The 22,643-nt window shown below is 45.3% G+C and overlaps 1 protein-coding gene across 2 annotated transcripts in view; it reads left to right on the forward strand.

The window, feature by feature from the left end:
• The window catches only part of LOC149341374 (hemicentin-2-like), a 206,345-nt gene that overhangs the window by 92,899 nt on the left and 90,803 nt on the right, over positions 1-22,643 (forward strand). For both annotated transcript variants that reach the window (XM_089543458.1, XM_089543459.1), the window contains exon 4: positions 21,018-21,227. In XM_089543458.1, the coding sequence (XP_089399584.1) occupies positions 21,018-21,227 (210 nt within the window). The remainder of the gene's footprint in view (positions 1-21,017; positions 21,228-22,643) is intronic.

Raw genomic sequence — 22,643 nt, forward strand, 5'->3', positions numbered from 1 at the left:
TTATTGAAATGAGTATTATTCTGCTGCATTTCGGTATTAGAAGTATGGTTATCGGATGGGATTCATCAGATAAAAAAATGCAGCCCTGTTAAAGTCTCAACTTCGCAGGCTTCCCTAACGACAGTGATTGCATCATTGTCCATTATGTCTGCCTGGAAGGTTAGCAGTGAGGAATAGGAGATAGCAGTGTTCGAAGTATAGAACTTTATCCAGCTGATGTATATCGTAATCCAGTGCGCTTTTATAGTCGAAAAAAGAGTACATGGTAACGTTAGGGGACGTTTAAGTAGATATCAATAATTCCGTGCGGGAGTTGAAAAGTGTGAAGAAAAACAAACATTACTTGAAGCCTTTTTTATATGGTTGTCACAATAACTTATAAGAACAGCAATAAAAGTTGTATAGGGCAGAGAGTGCCCAGTTTTGGGCATTAGACACCAATTTAACACTGTCATTTTTCTGGTAAGCTGTCGCCAATAGAGGTGATCTCTGCAACAAAAAATAAATAAATATATGCAACGGCGTAAGAAAAGAAAACGGGTTGGATAGTCACGGTTACCACACGTTTTATTCAAAGAGAAACTAGTTATGTGAAAGTCTTTTTTTGTGCGCCCGATGAAGATTTGAGGCTAAAAACAGCGCTAACGGGGACGAAACAGAAAGAGGGACACGACCCTGACTATCAGCCAAGTTTTATTGCACGTTCACCGGTTAAATACCTCTCGTTCGTGCAAAAAAAAAAAAGAAGGGAAAAAAAAGGAGAAGAAAAGAAAAAGAGAAAGAGGGAAGGCGGGATAGACAAGAAACCACGTGGCATGAGATTATGCATTCATACACAGATAATTAATTTCGCTGTCGCGAAGTGAAATGGAAGGGATGCTGACGCACTCTTCACCATTTTGCCGAATGTTGATGGCTTCTTCAATTTCTCTTGTCCGTTTGTCTGGGTAGGTAGATATGATTGTGGTGTTGCCAAGTTGGGGAGCATATTCATGCTCTCGGCAATGTCTTGCCAGTTCACTGCTGATGGCGCCTTTCAAAGATCTTTTATGCTCTTGCAGCCGTTCATTTAAACAGCTCCCTGTCTGGCCAATGTAGGTGTGCCCGTATGACAGTGGTATTTGATAGACGACGTTTTTAGTACATTTCACGTGCATGTTCTCGTGCTTCTTTTGGCACTGCTTCCTTCCCGTTCACTCACTGTTTACCTTGGCACACATACTCATTAACTTGTTAGGTGCTGACATCAGCACTTTTACGCCAACGTTTTCACCTATCTTCTTGAGGTTGTGTGAAAAGCCATGAATGTACGGAATTACTGCATACGGCTTCCTTTCTTGTGATGTGGCCTTGATCTTTTCCTGCCTCTAAGTTCTTGCAGTACTCTTTCTGCGACACTGGACAGTAGCTGCGTCGGGTAACCTGCTGCTTCCAGCCGACAAATTTGGGCGTCGAAACTAGCTTGTACATCATGGTGGCAAGATCTTGTCAATGCGGCTTTCATTGCTGCTTTCACTATTCCCCGTTTGATGATCTTGGAGTGGGCTGAGGTGTAAGGAAGCAGTCCCTTTTTGCTTCGTGGTCCGTACCGCCAACAAACATGACTGTCTATAAAGGTTAGCTTCAAGTCAAGGAATCGCAGTACGTTGTTTTCTGGGAGTTCGCTCGTTTTTTCTAGTCCTTTTAGTTCTTCTTTGAAAACGTCAATGATTTGGCCAACGTGCTGTTGCTGTCGTTCCCGTTAGCGCTGTTTTTAGCCTCAGATCATGCACCAACCAGCCCAAATTTCCACCCTTTTGATGAAGATTTATTGAACTTTCCTCTTTCGCTTGACGTTGCTGGTTCAGGTTTCCTGCTCAACAGAATTAGATGCCTGCGTGCATTACCGCTGCGATCATAGCGAAATTTTTCTTCAGAACGTTTGGACGTATTTGCCGCACATTTGGACTTACAGTACCGATCACAGGAGTGCCCCTGCTAGTTTCCGAAAGCAGGTCTTCCGGCACAAAACGAGACACCATCCGCTACCAATACACAAAAGATGTTCTTGCTTGATACATTATTCTTCTGGTCCCTACCTTGGCCTGTGGAGTACGACATTTCTCACCCCGCCGCGGTGGCTCAGTGGTTACGGCGCTCGGCTGCTGGCCCGAAAGACGCGGGTTCGATTCCGGCCGCGGCGTCCGAATTTCGATGGAGGTGAAATTCTAGAGGCCTGTGTACTGTGCGATGTCAGTGCACGTTAAAGAACCCCAGGTGGTCGAAATTTCCGGAGCCCTTCACTACAGCGTCCCTCATAGCCTGAGTTGCTTCGGGACGTTAAACCCCATTAAACCAAACCTAAACCAGGACATTTCTCGGTCGCTTCATTTTTTCCCTATTTAGGCAGAAACCTTAGCCCACCTTTTATTTTTCGGCCATAAATCTGCCTTAACCGCCATGTGAGTTCATCTGAGCAAACGTCAGTGCCACTCCTATTGTTATTACAATTTTTTACCTTATTTCAACGTGAACGTATGGATGATGTGAACAGCAGCCTAAACCCACGGGAACAATTTGTCGTGCTCGACTACCGATTACTTCATTGCCGCGATATCCTTAAAACAGTAACCCTAGAAAGAAAAAGGCAATGTTTGCACGTTTCGCGAAGCTCGATTGTGTATTTTTCTACTCACTAACTAGCAGATTGCTACGCAGTTACGTGAATCGTTCTGAAGGCTCTTGCACACTACATTCTGGAGCCGGTCATTCTTAGGGGAAGACTCAGTGGAATGGACGTGCCACTTTTTCTCGTGCCCAGTCTCGGCTGCTAGATGCTACCCAGTGGAGACGACTAGCAAACTTGCTAGGAAGGACACAACCTTCCTTACGAAGGAAAGCGATGAAAGCGCTCCTGAATTTCTTAAGGGACTCGGGGTTGTATTCCCGCCTACAATCTGTAAGTTTTCAGTGCGCGCCCTCTGTCCCTGTGACATAGTGGTCGCTGGACATCATCATCATCATCATTTATTTTACCCTTAAAGGCCTCTGTTGAGGCATTACATAAGGGGGGGGGGGGGGACAAAGCAAATGCAACTGAGAATAATACGTTAATACAACAAAACATAATGCAATACAATAAAATGAAAAACGATACATCACAATACAACGTTGGTCAATAATGAAGGGCGCAAGGCTGAATTAGGCGGTAACAACAACAACAACAAGAAAAAGAATAAGTGTAACTGGGTGAAGTTTGAGCAGTGTCTTTTATTCAGTACAGTGATTAATTAATGCCTGTCGAAATTTAGTAGCGTCGCGCTCGTTAACAATGTAGTCGGGTAGCAGGTTCCAATTTTCTATTGCAGTTGGAAGAAAAGATTTATTAAATGCCAAGGTCGATCCATGTATACGTTGAATGCTGAGGAGGTTAAACAGGCGGCGCGATGTTCTGATGGGAGCTAGTAATAATGTGTCAGAAAACAATAATAATAATGTGTCAGACAGTTAGAAAACTCATTTCATTGCTGCTCTTTTTCCTTTTTCCCCTTTGTTCCCCTCCCCAAGTGTAGGGTAGCCAACTGGGCATCGCCTGGCTAACCTCCCTGCCTTTCCGTCCTTTTTTTTCTCTCTCTCTCTAGCAAACTTGCTAACAAATGACGGCATTAGAGGAAAACCTTTTCTTCACAGCAGCGAAGCCAGAATTTCAGAGAAAACCGAGCACCATGAAGCAATAAATAAGCAAGCAGAAATAACCGTGGGCGCGTGCTCATACTCGACTCATTGTACGAGTATTCTGTACGTACAGTTGGCACACTACTCCGAGGCAAACGAGCTTTACACCAGTTGGTTCGCTTTCAGAAACCCGCGTACGCGTTGCACCCGCGAGCGGAGCGGAAACGGGCACGTGGAGATATATCTATCTCGTCGTCGTAGCGCAAGGAGATCGTGCGTGCGCGCGTATTCCAGTTTTCCGGGTTTCATTAATATTCGGCGAAGGACGCCTGCGAGATGCGTCAGATAAGATAGCTTTCCGCTGCGCCTTGAACCCTCGGCCTAGGAAATCAATTTGCAGAGCGAACGCTGGCAGCGGCGGCGGCCGCCTCTATCGCCCTTGTTTTATGCCACTTTCGTCGCCCGCGTTATCCGTCTTGCTCTTCTCCGTCTGACTCGGCTAAGAAAACAACGCGAACTTAAGAATGCTGGCCGGGAAGGCAAGAAAGTGAGAGAAAGAGAGAAAAAAGGAAGAGCCAAAGCGCCATGAAATAAAGACGCCACGTAGTTCTTTGAAAAAAAGAAAGAAGAGAATAATAGATGAGAGGAGAGAGAAGAGCGGGATGCGTGATCCTAGCTTTATTCGTTGTGGTCCCAAGATAAATGAGATATTGCTGGCTGATCTGCGCGTCTGCTTTTCCAGTCGAGCCTGGTGCATATTTCCGTGCCTGTTCCTGCGCCCTTTCGTTTAGATCGTATTGCTTTTGGGGAAGAAGCCTAGCCTCTCGTTTTTTTCTCCCTAGACCACGGCAAGGAACAAATCGCTTCCTGTTGGCTGGCCTGCGGGGCTTCAACGAGCAATGGGGATAGTCTATTAGAGCTGCCTGTCCCGTCTTCATGCAGAATACGACAGGCGCACTGCGGTGCTTGTTGTCACGCTGGTGTTATGTTCTCGTTAATAGACAGCTTGTCTGAACCGAGATAATCGCTGAGAGGCGCATTGAATTGTCGAAGTTTTGTCTAAAAGAAATGCTACTGGCGATACTGGAGAAGTTCCGATGATTGGAGTGCAACGCTTCTTTTTGCTGGCATCCTGATTTGTGAGCCATTTAAAAAGGACGTGTCAAACAGAGCAAATAAGGAAGGAAACTTTAAACATGAGACAGATGGAAGTCTCATCCAAGTATAGCCAGCTAGTGTTTAAACCAGCATTTCAGTTTTTTTAGAAGACTATTCGGGTAATGCAGTTCTGCGGAAACTACATGCTTCGTCGTATTATTGCGTCGCCAGGAACACCTTCTTCACGATTACGCAAAAATTGCGTGAGTGGCATGGATGTTACGGCGAGTGCGATCTAGTTTTAGACAAACGAAGCTCATGATACGAACCAGGTCTCGTTCTTTAACTGCGACATTTCTCTGGGCGGAGGTTATATTGCTGTACTGCTTAGTCTGCCGGGTCCCCTGAAAACGGACCTCATTATTTTCTTCAGAGGGGTCTGCTTCTTTGCAAAGCCTGGCTCCATAGAACGTCTCGTGTCTAATATACTCCACATGGGCAGCGTTTCGCAAGTTCTCGACGTATCATATCTTTCGCAGCGTGGTTGAATAGGAGTGAACTGCGCTGATTATGCTGGGGAGCTTCATTATGGGACAGTATATATACAAAAGACTTCATAAAGTAGCTCGCTGTAGTTAATTAAGCAGCGGCAAAGACTGCCATACAACAACTCGTCGCCCTGCGGTCGACTACCTCCACGGGAGGTGGGCGCGGCACAGCTCCGCTAACGAGTCTTTATATGGTTTAGCGAAACAACCGCACTGCTTTCGGACGACCACACACGCGGTTTACGACGGCGCGTTAAAGGGCGAACAGACGGAGCATTTCGGGGAGCAATTAAACGTCCTCCTCACCGCGCCCGCTCTGGGCGGCTGGGTTGCCCGATCCTGTGCGTCAACAACATCCATGCGATGGGACGAGCGGACGAGGAAGGAAAACGCGAAGAGAGAGAAAAAAAACTTGCTGTGTAATCAATACCTGTGCCTGGACTAGACTACTGCGTTGAAAGCATGGGTGCTCCTTCAGGTTGTGTAGCCCTGAATACATAACGAGCGCTGCTTTGACACTTATTTTTTTCGCATCTTTTACGTGAAATCTGCATTTAAATCAATCAGTTGATTTTGTCGTGTTCTACTTTGTCTGCTGCTTTCTTCCTCTTCTTTCGTCTTCTGCTTCTTCCAAAGTCACCTGGATAACAGATGAATAACTTATCCTCCTATCAACGTGACCATGCCTGCTATGCGAGCGTATAGAAATGACTGCTCTTTGGTGTTATTCAAGTGATCTTGGACCTGGCTTATCTTTATTAGGCCTATTGTTATCCAACTGAAGTGAGATGTTCGTCTATTCATGTTCTGACACCTCCTGATGTACTAAAGGACAAGCCGAGGCTATGGTTTCAGCTAGCTTGACTGTGCGAGACACGATAAAAAAAATTGTGCGCGAAACAATTAACGCAAAAAAAAAATATCAAGGCGTGAATACAAATTTAGCATTCACTCAGCTGGTTCAACAGGACTGGCGCTATCTGGTTTCTTTTTCAGACCAAACGTGCAGAAGAGATAAATCACATTTTTTTCTTGCAACAGGTTGCACACTAATCGAGAGCCGAGAAAGGTCTGGGAAAAACACCGTTTTTTTTTTTTTTCATTTATGATGCATGAATGGGTTCTATTCGCGTCTGAGACGTTGGCTTGTGACCTTTACCTTCCGAACTGAACGCCAACTTCCATTAAGTATAGAGAAAACTATAACGAGAATGAAAAAAAAAGCGCCATTCAATTTCCTTGCAGCATCAGCGGGGACGCCAAAGCTTTCGCTGTGCTTTGTTATTCGCTGGCAGGTCAGAACAAAATGAGGTAGCAGCTGAGAGAGGACACGCGGAAAGTTTTCCTTAAGGAAAGCTGGCATATTACCTAGAGTCGTAAGTGGGTCTTTCAGAACACCAGTTTAAGAAAAGAAAGAAAGAAAGGGGATTGCATGCATGCAATAACTTTTTTTTATCATTCTCATTTTCTGCGCAGGACGACTGGGCTTGTACAGATCATCGTTAAAATAGCTTTGTGCGGCGGTATAGATAATGATATGCTGTGCAATTAGATATATCACTGCCTCACCATGACAGCGTAGCCAGCCGGACGTAGTGGTAGGCCAGACTGTATGTCGTTTACTGCGTAAGCATATGAATGCCATTAGGCGAAAATATCGGAATGTGTCTCCGCGTGGCCACCGAGTGAAGCCTCCGGTGACTGCAGCGAGCCTAGCTTTGAGAATCACCCTTCGACGAAAGGCAAAAGGGATTATCAACATTGGAGAAAAGCGGAGAGGAGAGGCAGGAGACGCGACGCCCCCAAGCGAGCGTTGTTGAGCGGATGACTTCAGCAAGCGCGCGTCATGGGCTGCTTTAAAGCGGCGCGCCCAGTAAAGCTAACTGTGTGTAGCACAACTGACTTAAAGCATAAAAATGCGATTAGCGAGCCATAAAGCCAGACAAAGTAATGTGAAGTACTGATGAGGCGAATCTAGAGCGTAAAATTCACTGGCGAGGCACATTAGCCAGCCAAAGTACATGAAATTAATTGGCGCAACTCTCAATCGACGGGATTCGGCAAGAAGAAATCAAATGAAAAAGTGTCAAATAGAACAGCACCAAATAGAGAAGCATCATCCCAAAATCTCAGTCTGCTTACCCAGTTCATCGTATCAAGCCATCTGAGCGTCTGCTACTTCGCTTTTTTTTTCCCTACATCTCTTCTCGTCTGCCCAGACGTAACTCAAATTAGGCACCGGGAGTTGAGCGCATTGTACTTTCAACATGGATTCTCAGACGCACATTAAACAATGTAATTTCATTTATAGCCATAACTGAGTTTTGCAGAATGGAGGTAGCCATGTAGACTTTTATGAGCAATGGCTACGCATTATTGTAGTTGCCAAAGGGGTATGATCACAGATTTCTCAAAAGCATATGACCAAGCACAGGTATAATACCGTATCTACCCGCATACTTGTGGATACGTAGTACAAGCTGACCCCCTAAATTTGGAAATCGGAGAAAAAAATAATAAATACGGATAGTCGACCAACAGATGCTTCGATTCGGCAACGCGCAATTCAGGCGGCCGGCATGGCGCACCGGGTAAGTTCGGAGGAGCTTCGCGCAAGCTGGAGCAAATGGGAGGCAGGTGGAAGTTAAATTAATGAATTAATAATTGGTCACGAGAGGTTGCATGGGAAGGGCAACACGGGTTGCACAATCCGTGCCGGCGGCCGTGAGAGAAACAGTCTCTTGCCAGTGCAGTGGCGCATCGCTTAACCGCTGTGACACTGCTCAGGCTGTGGTATGAGGACTCGCTACAATCTAAGAATGTTAAGTAGAGAGAGAGAGAGAGAGAGAGAGAGAGAGAGAGAGAGCTCTTTAATAAAAAACAGAGATTTTAGCCGGCGTGAATATTCGCTGACATGCTACTCTGCGCAGGGGAGGGTATAGGGAAGTAAAGATGGAAGAAGGGTGGTAGAAAACAGTGCGGTCATTGAAGAAGTTTGTAACGCAGTAGTTCACTGCATAAAGGTTTGGTTTGGTTTATGGAGTTTAACGTCCCAAAGCGACTAAGGCTATGAGAGACGCCGTAGTGGAGGGCTCCGGAAATTTCGACCACCTGGGGTTCTTTAACGTGCGCTGACATCGCACAGTACACGGACCTCTAGAATAAAGGCTTCTTTGGATGCGACCGAAGTCAAGTACTGTGCATGTACAGCGGGGTCAGAGAATGACCAGTTCTGCATATATGGGATTAACGCACTAAAGCTATCGCGTCATACGCTTTTGGCGGACATTATTTATCTCCTCCAATCGTAGACTGAACACCTTCTTTAGCATGTCAATCCGTTTAACTACGTTAAACCCATACCACTTTTGTCCTCTTGGTGCAAGCCATCCAACTATGTATTCCAAGAAAAACTAAAATCGGTATTGTTGGTTGTATGAACATGCACGCGCAATTTAGAACGTGCAATGTTTTTTTTTTCATTTTCATTTTTATAACGTATTTTGACTTCCCTTAGTGTACTTTTAAATTTCCGGAATCTGTTCTGTCCGCGGCTTTTAAAGTTGCATGCCCTTTCAAGTGTTTGTGGTAGCCAGCCCTTTTATTGGTATGGCCTTGTGCAATTTCTATTCTACAGAATATTTTTTGGCAGTTATCCTGTGAGCGTGTGTGTGAAGAAACGCATGCACAAAGCTCACCTGTATTGGCTGAGGAACGGATGTACGTTTATGATCGGTTTACGCCGAATAAGTATAACAGTTTAAAGGAGGTTAAGTTGCTTCTTGAACCCTGCTTCACTTAATGGACAATAAAGAAAGGGGGAAAATGCGGAAAAATTGATGAGTTATTTCAGCACTAAGATGCACTTTCCAAACACGGAGGCCAATGCAATTACCACACTTTTATTATGAAACGTTTATTGGGTGGAAGCGATAAGGTAGAAAAGCTTACGGAGGTTGTCAAAGTACGGGCGTTGTCGTCAAAGGACACGCGACGTCCATCTGCCTGTGAATCACATGGTTGTGAGGCGATAAAAAATATTTTTTTGCTATAGTGGCCCCTCTGATCGTAGTCAAGGCTCTCTTCGCAATGTCGAACATTCTCCTCCCCAGCCCCTCCATCTTTAACTCGCTTCTTACGCATCTCGTCAATGTTTGTTGAAAGCTTTCTTTGATGCGTTATTCCTACGTGCCATGAGAACGTTTAATACGGACGTTTTTTTTCGGCTTCATTACTTTAATGCACCAAACGTAGCCTTCACATTAAAGCTGTTTCATGGTCTCAGCAATTCGGTTCGCTTTCTCGAAAATCTCTACGTGCTCCAGATCCTTCACGCATCACCTCGCGGCGTATTCAGGAAGATTCTCCTTGACGCTGAATACCCGTCCCTCCTCCTTACACGCAGCGCCATAATATCGGCTACGACTTACACACAACCGCGCACCATTCAATGCTACGATGCCTATACCGCAAGCGCAGAGCTTCCCTTTAGGCCGCGGTTTTCCGGTCGGCATGTGGGGTCCAATCAGAACATTGCGTACCGCGCGTCTTCACCTCTACAAACCTTTGCGGCATTCCTAAAGTCTTCACATTTGCGCCGCACCCCGCCATTTGTTCTCAGTTTTTACACACACTGCTGTGTCCGCATGAACGCACAAACACACGCGCGCAAACATCCAAAACTCAACCAAACTGCGTCGTTTTCCAAATCCCGCCCTGTTCTCCAGCCTTGTCGTCGTTCTTCGATCCGCAGTTAGACATGCGCGAACACAGCAAGCAGCCATGTGAGGAAAGGGCGCCTATTCTCAAAGGATTTCAAAGAAATGCTCCGTTCTGTCTCCTCCCTACCCAAACTACACACGCGAAGAGGGTTCCATGCGCTCTCTCGCGCAAACCTACAAAGTATATACAGGCTGCACGCACACGCACGCTCCACGCATGGACTGCACGAACATCCTTCCTGTGCCGCTTGGCGGGGCGCACTCGTAGATTGAACACGTGGCATGGGAGGGCCTGGACGTTAGAGCGGTGATATCCGTTGCCCTAACGTGACTTTTCTGCTGGAATCACTCGCTGTCTCTTGGAGAGCTCGCCCGTCCCACCGTCAAGACACATGCAACACCTGTTAGTGTCGTTCCTTATCAACCAAATCTTTGATGCGCGGCTGAAGCGCCAGTTATGTGTGTTGGAAAAAAAAAAGGCATGCTTCTTTTTGTCTGCCCAGTGGCGTCAGCCATATAAACCTACGCCTTCACATCCGCGATACCGTGTCGCTCTGCCGCTGTTTAGCTTTCCGCGTGGCTTTGTATAACACTGCATCCGTTGCTCTGCCTTCCCACAGCTGCGATGAGGCCACGACCGTCGCTTACACCTGCTGTGGCTGAATCTCACAAAGCTCGCCTATTACGGCTCAAGTAGTGTCCTTAAGGGCAAAAGATGGTGCTGGAATCATGCTCGATTAGACTCGCCCTTCAGCGGTGGAGCCACACGCAAGTGCAAATTCGGACTGTCACTAAGCATTTGAAAAGGCCTGGAAAAGAACGTCGGCAGTTCAGTTCTAACACTGCAGTTGATCTGTTTGAGCCATAAATGCATCAGAGCCGGAAGAAAGAGGTGATGGTGCTGGCGGGAGGACGTAGACAATGAGGTTGCTTCGCAGGGAAAAAGATGAAGACGACCATATTGGCGTTCGAGCGCATGGGCTCTTGGAAACAAGGATTCACTTCTGGGATCAGTGAATGACGCTCGCGTTCCCTACAGCCGTTCTAAATTTAATTATGCTTCGGCCTACGAAAAATGCTGCAACCGTCTTTCTCGAAGCCCGTCTTGTTTGTCGCCTTGGGCTCATAGCGTTATCAGAGCGACCACCCGGTTTGCGCGGTGGCCTAGTAAATTTTACTACTTCCATTTGGGCGAAATGAAATATTTTACAACTTGCATGCATTGCATGAGCGCCGATGAGTACAAGGGGAACGTAATAAGGCAAGGTGTTAACAACGATAAGCGAAAATGAGACATTTTTACGGCACGCAAAGCAGTAGAGAAGGTGGTTTAGTACTGGCCACATTACGCACTTTCCTTAGGTACCGGTCATCGTTGCGATGAAATGAGTGCATTTTTTTAATGCGTATTAGATTGGCTGAGCGAATGCAAGGGTCGATAAAAAACTGCTGCTTTAAGCAAGTTTACTATGTTCTAGTAACAAACCAGCATCCGATGCATATGAGCCTGCGAAATTTGTTACCCCTCTGCAGCCACGAAACCAGGAGAAATTTATGATTCCGTAGTTTCCCGCGTGCATAATTTATCCACGATACGATTTCATGGTGCCCTGAAAATTTTGGAAGTTTGTAACCGTGCAGGAAGAATAAAAAATATGAATGATATTACAATATATTGCTTTTGCTTATATCGCAGAATGTGCACCGCCACGTACTTCAGCATGACAGAACAGCCTTTAAAACTGTGCATGCAACCACGTCGTGCACGCCTATGTGCTACTGAGAGTACTGGAATGTTATAGGTTGTGCATTAGTGCTCATATTTATGTGCCTCGCATTACAATAATCTAGTGTGGTTGCTATTAGCATAAAGCTTTTATGCTCACAAGTTTTCTGAGGGAGGCACTTCGTCGGCGGATTTTCGTGGTCACAACGTGTTTATGTCAGTGTTTCTAAAAGACTGTGTATGGTCCTTTAGGCTATGTCACAGTCTGAGCAAATCTTGCATGATGTGCTATTTGTAGTACTTGTTCATCATGCTTGTCAATCTGAGGTTCTATTTGTGATACTTGTTCGTCATGTTTGTCAATCTGTGATTGACAAACATGAGTTTTTTAATTTTGTGAAAACAGGATCGCTAAAGAGATGCTAACTGTTCACTCCGCAACACGTCTCCAAACAGTAGCCACCAGCTTAAACGAAAGCTTGTAGCGAAGGTACGGATTAGGTTACTTAAAACCGGCTCCTCTTCTCCATCTAAGCCAACCTTTCCCCTCACTGCTGCATTATTCATGGCGTGGGTCCCAATGAAACCATTGCGATCTAATCCGCCCTCTATATACACTGCACGCTGTCAAGAAACTTGATAAAACTGCTGCTGCCGGGAATAATCAATTCCGGTCTTCTTTTATGTTTATGCGATAGCATAAACTAGCATTAAGAAAAAAAAGCCAGTGGTGTCGCACATTTTCCACCTGCCAAGGTTGGTAAACGGAAGAGCCATCTGTGATCTGCAGCCTGCCACAGTTGGCAGCTGGCAAGGTCGTGCTTGGCAGCTCACAACGAGATTCTTATGCTATCGCAGGGAATGATAATTAGGGGTCCTTTAAGTTTTGTTTGGTCTGTTTTGGTGTGTCTTTGAATGAATTGAGGAAAAGAAGACAAGATTTAATATTTGAAGCATATGAGGAGTGATGAAAGCACGTATGCAAGAAAGCCCGTGATGGCCACCATTTTTTTCATTGAACGGGTGGAGGTTATCGCTCGATTTTTCTTTGTGAACATTCGTGATGTTCTTTGTGTCCGGAAGACATGTAAAAAGCGCAAGAAATACCTAACACCAAAGAACTTGTTCGAAACAAAGGTTCGCAAGTGTTGTCAGAAAATAATTAGTAATAAGTGAGCCTTCTACTTTAGCACCTTCAGAAAATTAGCAGGACGCGTAAAGCATTTTATTTTTGGTGGCATGATTCAGCTTTCTTTTTTTTCGCTAAGAAAAAAAAGCGATTCTCAAGTTTATTTCGGATTTTTTATTTTTTTGTAAACAATGCTCTACGTATTTCTTATGTGACGGGACTAGCATGTATCCAAAACTACTTTTGTCTCTAGTACGACTCACCAGCCTTTTTCATGTTAGTTGAGGACGAAGAGATAGTTCGAGCGATCGAAATCGTGTCTCTGCGAATCGCTGGGTACGACGAAAGGGAATTCTTGTCCTTGTGAGCGGGCTTAACTTGACAGTTAAGCGAACAAAAAAAAAAATCGGTCTCTTCGAAATGGGCTACCATAAAAAAGGATCTGTCATCCATTTTATTTTTTGCTACACATTTTTCTAACCGAGAAATCGCAGAGTACGTTTTGCTTTCTAAAGCAATGTCATGCTCTATTTTTCGTTTGTACTGAGAAATGCTGAGCCTGTTTTGCGTTAGGTTGGTGCGCTCATCTGAGAATCGAATACTTGCCTCATATATAGCACTAGAGCTCTCGCCACCACCGCTCTACTTTATACTGGCTGTGAGGCTGCGGTCGTGGCTTTTTTTTTTTTTTTCACGGCATTTTCAGGCATCTCAGGAGATATTCTTTCCTCAAAAAAAAAAAAGTAAGTGAAGGAAAAACACAAGAAAACCTAACCTAAGTCAGCTAAACAAATTTAAAGTGTAGCTATGTATTATTGTTCTGCGTTTAGCTATACAAAACACGAGAGAATAATAATATGCTTAGACTACTGCTTTCAGATTCCGTGCTAATAGTACAGAGGTGTTCTGTGTTGAGTTTTCTGCTTGTTTCGCGCTTCATCGTCGTATATATCAGTTGCGTGTCTTTTTCCGCTGCTGTGACAAGTGACCAACGGTATTCGGCGCCCGTATGAGGCACCCACCTCTGATTCAATGTGCTCGTAATTAAAAAAAAAAAATAAGGAACACGAGAAAATATCCAGCCATGATAGTCTCACGCTCGATACAGTCTCACGCCTGTGCGGTCGCATGTAAAAAAACTAATCGTTATCATGTAAATGTAATGTAAAGCATGTTCTTTCTGTCAAAAACAAACAGGTGTATAGAGAAAAGACATGAAACACTTCAGCATCAACACCAAGTTTTGTACACGGTAGTCGGACGCAACTCAAGAACGCAGCGGTGAAAACTCCTCAAAGAATGCCCTCCAGCCAATGGGATCAACTGGTTCTCCTGACGTCACGGTTGAATCTCTAGTCTGAAACCGCAGGCGACTGGTAAGTGCGTCGGTGGAATAGGATTAACCGCGACACCATGACAATCTGTCGACGTCATTGGATAGAGGGCGCCCTTTTATGAGTATTTTCCGCTGCCTTCTTGACTTGTATCCTGCTATAGTCATGCTCGCAGTTCTCGGCGCAAAGGATATGCGTGTCACAGCGCATATCATCGAGAAAAGATAAGTTGGAAACGTTCGTTTCTTGGCCGCATCAGATAACACATAGCGTCTTGCGTTCGCTGGCTTCCCAGTCCTCTAATCCAGAGCATTCTCCGACTACAGGATTTCTACGTGCTCCTTTCTCATGCAAAAATAGGCGCATCAAGATTTAAGAATCAGCTTTCGACTCATTTTCGCAAGCTTTTATATTAATGCCAGCGCTTGCAAGATGGCTTAAATATTAAGAATTTTGTTCGTGGGAAGCACACACCATTCTCTCTCTTTATTTAAATTTATGTTGCACTGCCTCCAAGCATCACATCCTTGATTGAAACCTTTCTTCTGAGCTGAGAGCACCCTGCACCCAGGACTGTAGCTACGTGTGGCCATAATAATAAAAAAAACTGCTCACATAGACAAGCTCTGGCTCAGGTCTCGTAGTGGGTCTTGTCTGAGAGAAGCTCTGGCACCTTTGTGGTCACCTGACTACGCATATCTTGCTGTTGAGTCTCGCTTACAGCAAATGCACACAACTTAGCTGCGCGTATGTACACCCCGCGTATGTAGTGTATTGGGTCTCAGTGGGCGCTCTGCCTCAAGGCAGCGCAGGGGGTCACCTTAACCGAATTGTGCCGGTAATTTATGCTCACTGGTCTACGTGTTCAATAACTAAGACCGCGTCTGACAGACACGCTTGCTGTCCGAGTCTACGGAGAACACCATACAGGTCCCATGCAATATACAAATGCTTCCCAGTGTCGGCACCTTATCGGTTCGGATCCCGGCGGCGGGATTCGATGCTACGTCAATTCGGCCTAGCAAAGCACAAGCACTTTGACCATTTACTTATCTCAAGGACCTCCACTGCTAACACTGCTCGCCAAAAGTGGTAAGAGTTCTGCAGTTTAGATTTCATACTTTTCTTTCGCCCTTCTCAGTGCTCCCCTTTCTCTTGTGAACAACAGTTTGAAGTAAAAACAACCGAAAACATTTTTCCTAACACAAAACAGAAAAAAAGAAGAAAGGGGATTGTGCTTGTTGATTCACTTTTGCATAATGCGCGTGCATTGCGATGCCTACTGCGATCACTCACGCGTGTACAGCAGCGACTTGGCTGTCGAGGCGGGGCCTTCAAACCACGAGTGCACCCAGACGACGGGTCGATAAGGAAATGATGTATGATATATCTGTCGAAAGCCCCTCACTGTTGACCAGAGAAGTAAGGACTGAAGTGGCACGCATAAAGAGGCTCTTCTGATGTGTCTGATAAACGAGAAAAATTTAGAAGAAAAAGAAAGCATTAGCTAGTAGAGATGCGAATCACTAAAAACTCGTGTACAGGCACGCAGAAAGACAATCCCCTATAGTAAAAAAGGTTAATGTGCTTTGCGGGAATAGGAAACAGTTCGATGTGAGCGCTAGAATACTAATCGCGAATAGATGAGTGGCCTTCTGGTCTAGAAAATCGTATTTGTGTTCAGTGCATGGTGAAATGCACAGACGTGCAATTTCACGCACTGTTCTCGCTTAGTTTCCTGTTTGTTTCTTTACTTTTCTACTTTTTTGGCGCTATTGCGAGTACGAGCAACAGTTTCTAACCATTGAATGAACTTATTCCTTACGCTAATATCCGTCATGTGGTGATCATAACTATACTCTCCTTTCCAAAAACAAGCGCGAAAATGGTGGAGAATATACGGATCTGCTTTTCGTTAGTCAGATTATCGACTGCTGTTTCCTCACACTGACATTTCTTCAAACTTAGAAAAATCTATAGTCGAATACAACTCAAGAATGAAGCGGCAAACGCCCCTCAAGAAGGCCCTACATCCAATGGCGTCGACCGAATTTCATGACGCTACTGCTAATCCGATTGAGCCGTGGTTGATCCCCTTTAATCTGCCACCCCCCGCGATGTCGCGCTAGGAGGTACAAAGGAGCTAACCACGACGTCATGATAGTCGGTCGACGCTATTGGCTGGAGGTCTTCCTTTGATGAGGTTGCCTCCCTTTCTTTATGAGTTGTATCCGACTGCAGTTCTTTCGATTTCAGTTTACTGAATATAATTTTAGATGGCTTGAAACAGCAACAGACATTTTAAATGGCATGGAAACTGCACGGTGACAAAACACTTCGCACAGAGCACACGCACAAGCCCTTCTCGCACCGTGTGTATTTTTTATTGATTTTTGATTATCTTTGGCTAGAAATATAGGCTGTCGTCTCTGAACAAAAACAGCTGGTAGTTAGCGTTCGTGGGTGTCCTATTTTCTCCGTGTTTCTAACGTCTTGCGGTCACTGGGTTGTTCCAAAGCGCATACCAGCTAAGCCAGCATGCCGTCCTTATGGGCAACAAATGCCCGCGCTTCAAAGAGTTTAGAAATTTATGTTTCTGTACGTTTTTGTTGCTCAGATGTGTTTGTATCACAATTATTTATGGTTTTGTAGGACACATTGGTTAAGTCTGTATTTAAACATCTTTCGCCTCGTTAGATTTTCAGTCACCGTGAAAAGGAAAACCATCGTAAACGTCCGGGTAGTGCAAGGGCCTTTTTGTAGAAAACCACAAATAAAATTGACAGTATGCAACACATGCGCAATGAAAGAAAGAAACAGTTTCTACACCGAGATGCGAGGAAAAACGAATGGTGTTGGGGGAAAACCCATTTATACTTCGAAGATTTAGTCTAGGCATCATTCGAAGCGATCTCTTAGGAAAACCAAGCGTGACTCAGTTGTTTTCGTTTTTCTTCGTTCTCGCTACGTCGTTCACTCTTGCCATCTTGACGGTCGAGCCTGCGCTACCGCTTCGAGCGGTGCGAGTAAGAAACAAGGGAAGGGGAAACAAATGACGAACTGATGGTGGAAAAGGGCCGAAGTGGCAAGGAGAGCGCAAGCGCCGATCTCGAGCGGTAGCCGTGCTACACCTCCCACTTTATGGCGCGGAGTCCCTCAGCTGAAGTCGAGTCGTGCTGGGAAGAAGCCCCCAATGGCTCTCCCCGCGCCAACCTCCTTCCATCCTCTCATTTTTCTCGCGTTCGGTATGCGCTCGGAATGTTGCTGAGGTGCGCGGTTTTCTGATGGGTGGAAAGAGAGGCGGGTTTGGCCTGCAGAGCATATAAGCCGCGCCAATCGAGCAGCACGTTCAAATGGGGACCCGCAAACTCGGGTGGTCGACCATCTTTATTTTCTTTTTCACTCGCTACGAGAGGTCCTCTTTTCGGTACAGCACACGACAACAGCCCGCTAAAAGCGAAAGAACATTTGGGCGGAAAAGTGCATCGGAAATTGTCCCTCGCTTGAGTACTAGGGCTCACTTGCTTTCGTCCTGGTGGCTCGGATACGACGAAACAATGTCACGGCGGGATCGAAAGAGAGTTTCTGAGAGAGCGTTATTTTAATGTTGGCGTAAAAAATTTAAAACTCGATGTGGTTATTCGCCGAGTTAACGACGAAGAACACAGCCTGTGATCAAAGTATCGAAGTGAGAGGTGCTGGAATACTGCATTATTCAGTCGCCTGTTTCTTTGATTTTTTTCGCTCTGTTGATAAAGGCTGACGACGAAATGATGAAGAGCATCAGTATCTAATGGCGGTGTGACTGCCCAAGTTGTTCCGTCTTGTTTTCTGGAAATATGCTTGCAAACATCCTCTTCTCGAAATTTCTTTCCGCAGCAAACGGTGAAGCAGGGTAGATCTCTGATGTGCTAGCCCCTCTAAACACCACCGGGATGCAGCAGCCCTGACTGTAATTCAAGGCCGCTGAATTCCAAATGTGCTTCGAAATTAATGCTTTTGTCTACAGATGCCGAAATAGGAGATCTCGCCCATAATGATGCTACGACACCGTTTTTTCTCTTTATGGACCACCACCCCTCTGTCAAACTCAGGCCTAGCAGCTTCTTTAAGGCTGTGGAGTCACGAAGATAACCATATAATCAATCAATCGATCGATCGACCAATAAATAAATAAATCAATCAATCAATCAATCAATCAATCAATCAATCAATCAATCTGGTGATGGACTTATCAGTTAGAAACAAGCTGTTAGACCAAACACATGGCATGCTCAGTGGACAGAGCTAATTAGATGCGAACACACATGCACTGTGCGTGTGTATTTGCGACTGGACAATAACTTTCTGTCCAAACAGTTATCGAGAAGCGGCAATAGCCAACGCTTGTAAAAGAGAACACTGCGAGCTGGAGGCGGGGTTCGTCTTTTACTGCCTCCTCTGTGTTCCTGTACTCTGAATATCGTTAGAAGGGTGGACGAGTGTTCGCACTTTTGAATTAGGGGTAGAGCAAACGATTAAAAACCAGCTACCCTGCGTTTCGTTCTTTAATAAGCTCAAAGTGGCCGCGAGGGTTGTGCCGTCTTCCCCTGTGAGGCTTCGCTTCCTGGCCCGCAAGTCACAGCGCCACCTGGATTAAATGACCGCCCGCAGCGCATGCTTAGGTGGCTCGCATTCTGACTGGAAACATTATACTTGCGTAGATCACATCAACCGGTCAGGTACGGCACAGAATTTTTGGTTATGGTCTAGCTAGCATGAAGACAAACCGGACTGCGCTCTAAGCTAAAAAAACCTGTCATGTATAGCTATCGGCGCAGAAGAAAAAAGGAAAAGGGGAAGAACTCTAAAAGACAAATACAAAGCTACCTCTGTTCTGCGAAACAGTGCACATCTGCTGCTCAGTCCAGTACAAAATAAGAAAAAGAACTCGAAGAACTGGGACCCGCTTGCATTATTGATCATAAGTATGAAGTGAAATTTCTCACACACCCAGTGCCAGGCTACTCGAGGCGCCGGCAGTTCAATGCGTCGCGACCGCTCTACGTCGGAGTCTCGAGTTTCCATAGTAGCTGCGAAACAATGCCGGTGGCGGGAAAACAGCAGGTAATTTTGGAACCATTTCGTTTGCACGTCAAATATGGGCGGAGAATCAGGAAGAAAAGAGCGCTTTTACTTCCCTCAGCGCCTGCTAATCGATACGACGGCACTATTTCCTTTTTTTTTCGTAACCTTTTTTTAAAGGTTGGGGGGGGGGGGGGGGAGCACTTAAATTTTCAGTAACTTGAATGCACCCTCTATCTGAATGCAGCGTCTATTTGAATAAACATCACGTCTATGTTGTTGCGGAACGCTGCAAGACCTCTAATATGGCGTGCGGGGGTGTAGTGAACGCCCTCGACGTATTCGATCGCTTGTTGTTGGCAACGCAGTGTACGTTGTCACGTGATGCTGAATAAGTTTCGTACGATATGTTGCGATATTGTGCGACCAGCTACGTATACGAGACAGCAAAAATCCGCTAGATCAGTCATCAATCTAGCCGTTATACGATATGCACAATTCTAAAAAAAATTCTAAAAAAGAAATCGTAAAATTCTTTCAACCTCACCAATTTTCAACAATACGTTTATTTTGTGTGTGCGTGTGCGTTCGTGTGTGTGGGTGTATGTTTATTGGGAGGGAGGGGGGAGGGGTTACGCACGCGTGCTGCACGTTGCTCTTTTTCGCTCATTAAGTAGAGCAGAGTGATCGGTCGTTTTATTGCGCTGTCGAGACATCGCCCTCCTGTTCGTCTTGAAAAGCCGATTTTCTCCATCTAAGCACGACATTTCGCAATCGGAATTCCTGACTTGAGTTCCCCGCAATTACTCCATAATGCGCAGTGGTGACGAAATGACACACTACCCGCCTGGCAAACGACAAACGCTGTCTTCAAATTTCAATTACCATGCTGGGGTTTTAATTGGTGGAAACAGACCACGCTGGAGTCTACTGTATGCAAGCCTCCACCGGCCGCGCTATCGATTTTCAGGAAAGCTTGCTGCCTATCTGGTTCGTGCTGCATGACGTGAAAACGTCAGCGCGAAAACCGGAGGAGGGACAGAAGAAATGACGTAGGACATTCACCAGCACTTGTGAATGTCTCACGTATCTGTGCCTCGTCTGTCTTTCGCACTGAAATTTTCAGATCATCGAATTTCATTTGGGTACAACTCTCGGAAGCAGTGCCAACCGGTCACTCACCTCAAGTTGAATTATTGCGTAATGAGCGCTTTATTTATTTCAAGTTTCATATCCATTGGAGCTCTCATGAGTTATAGCTATAAACTAGTGTCAGATAATAAAAAGAAGTGAAATACTGAGGTGAAATGCGAAAACAATCAGACCTAATTAATGCTCAAAATATGGTGTTTCGCGTGCTATCAAGCTCAGAATAAGAAAGTTACTGACTTAAAGTCATGCTGCTTATTTTTAGATATATGTGTAACAATTAAAAGAGCTCGTTGCTGTCAGGTTCGCTGACAACTCCACATTGTTTTTCATGAAAAAGAGCTGTCACAGTCATCTCAATGGTTTTTTTTTTTTTCAGACGTCGGTTTCGTTGCATTTATCTTCGTTTTTTTTTCTTCGCGACATGATACAATGAGTTCAGCATTTAAAGTGCTCATCTAATTTCACGGATTGAGAATCGACACACGCGCGACTCAAGCGCCATTTATGATTAGCTTGAGCATTAGGCTTATTTTTTTTTATAAGGGTCGTAATGCCGAAGGATACGGCCGTTATAACGTCCTCTTCACGCAGGTGTGCCGGTGCCCACTGTGACGTGGCGTCGGGACGGTGCCGAGCTGATGCGCGAGACTGACCCGGGTTCTCGGGATTTGGACGGAGTGGTGCGCAGCTCCATCGTGATCGACACCTTGACGCGCGACGACCTCCTCATGGAACTCAGCTGCGAGACCAGCAACCTCATTGGCGGGCCCTTCGAGTCTGCAGTGCTCGTCGACCTCACTTGTGAGTAACACTGAGCGCACTCTTACTCTCTCGTGTCCCTCTGGGACGTGCTGGTACGAAGGTTAACAGTATTGCTTCCTCCTTTCCCGCTGGTCTGATAGCAATGTGAGGTAGCAGTAATTGTGAACTGTATCTTACGTATGCTTTTTGTGTGCTGCTGCCGAAGAGGTGCGCTGACGAACTAATCTGTTGAATGGGGTTTTGGCAAATTCAAATTGCACCCTTTACTTATTAAGAAACTTAAGGGCCTTCTCAACCCTATTTGTAAAGAAAAAAAAAAGCGACAGCATTTAGGCAGCCTGCTATTGCGTCTACAATGAAAGTGTAATGTTCTTGTGATTTTCCTGCCAAAACTCATCACTTTCTAGAATGTCCCAGTACCTTCAATTCAGTTATCGTATGAAGTTATACTAATCAAACCCTCGAATCCAACTTGGTCCACTCATTAATCCACCTTAACCAACTTTCTGAGGTACGCGTATACTTCCGAAATTTTCGGGGCCTTCACATTTTCAAATCTGGCGACCCCATATGATTGATCCACTGGTGATCTCGTAAGATTGATTACGTCACGAATTCTCGAACAGTCAGGATATTCTTTAATAGAGAAGCTGGAAAGTTCTTGCGGGATGGCAACTTAAATAGTGTCGCACTAAATGAGTGCGTTTCCTTGCCAAGCATAGCTTCTTTTCTCTCACCCTGTATCCAGCAGCAAAAGTTTTTCAGGGGAGCAAAGTATATCCGCTTCGATTACTGCATAATTGGCATCAATAAATCACCGAAAAACCGGACGGCCAAGGCAACTTTTGCACTGGACGTGACAATAATACAATAGCAGTCCGATGCTGGACCTCACTGGACCACCGAAACAAGAAAGAGCTCTTCTTGGCGCGATGACGAAGTATTTACTTGCAAAACCTCCTCCCAATCGCTAAACTCTCTCTCTCTCTCTCTCTCTCTCTCTAAAAGAAACATTGTGAAGAAAGAACTTGCGAAACACTGCTCAGTTCTTTTTCCTCTAATTTTTTTTTATTGTTTCATTTCTCCTAGGGCGGTAACATAAGTAGAGTGGTTATGGATGTCTTGCGTGACTCTCGCGATTACAGTTGTGCCTGTAAGCGACGCTTTTGTTGAAAAAAATTGGAAGAAGACATCGTTAGCTCCTGCTGGTTTCCCTGGATTACATGTCTGCAAAAGGCTTTGTTTATCTTGCGCAAGGCCAGAAACTCCAATTTAAGGTTGAGAAGAAAAGACGGGGACCCGGAAGAGCCCTTTTGATGGCGAACAGTCACGAAAGCGTGACTTGAAGGTTATAAAAAGAAACATACGTGCAGACATGCGGGCTTCGCACAGAAAACTTGTTTCTATGACTCAAGCATGCTGAAGGAAAGACAGCTTTGTGTGAAAGTGTGCAGG

The sequence above is a fragment of the Amblyomma mixtum genome, chromosome 5, assembly GCF_055824585.1.
Source record: "Amblyomma mixtum isolate Tamu chromosome 5, ASM5582458v1, whole genome shotgun sequence".
NCBI classification, from domain to species: domain Eukaryota; kingdom Metazoa; phylum Arthropoda; class Arachnida; order Ixodida; family Ixodidae; genus Amblyomma; species Amblyomma mixtum.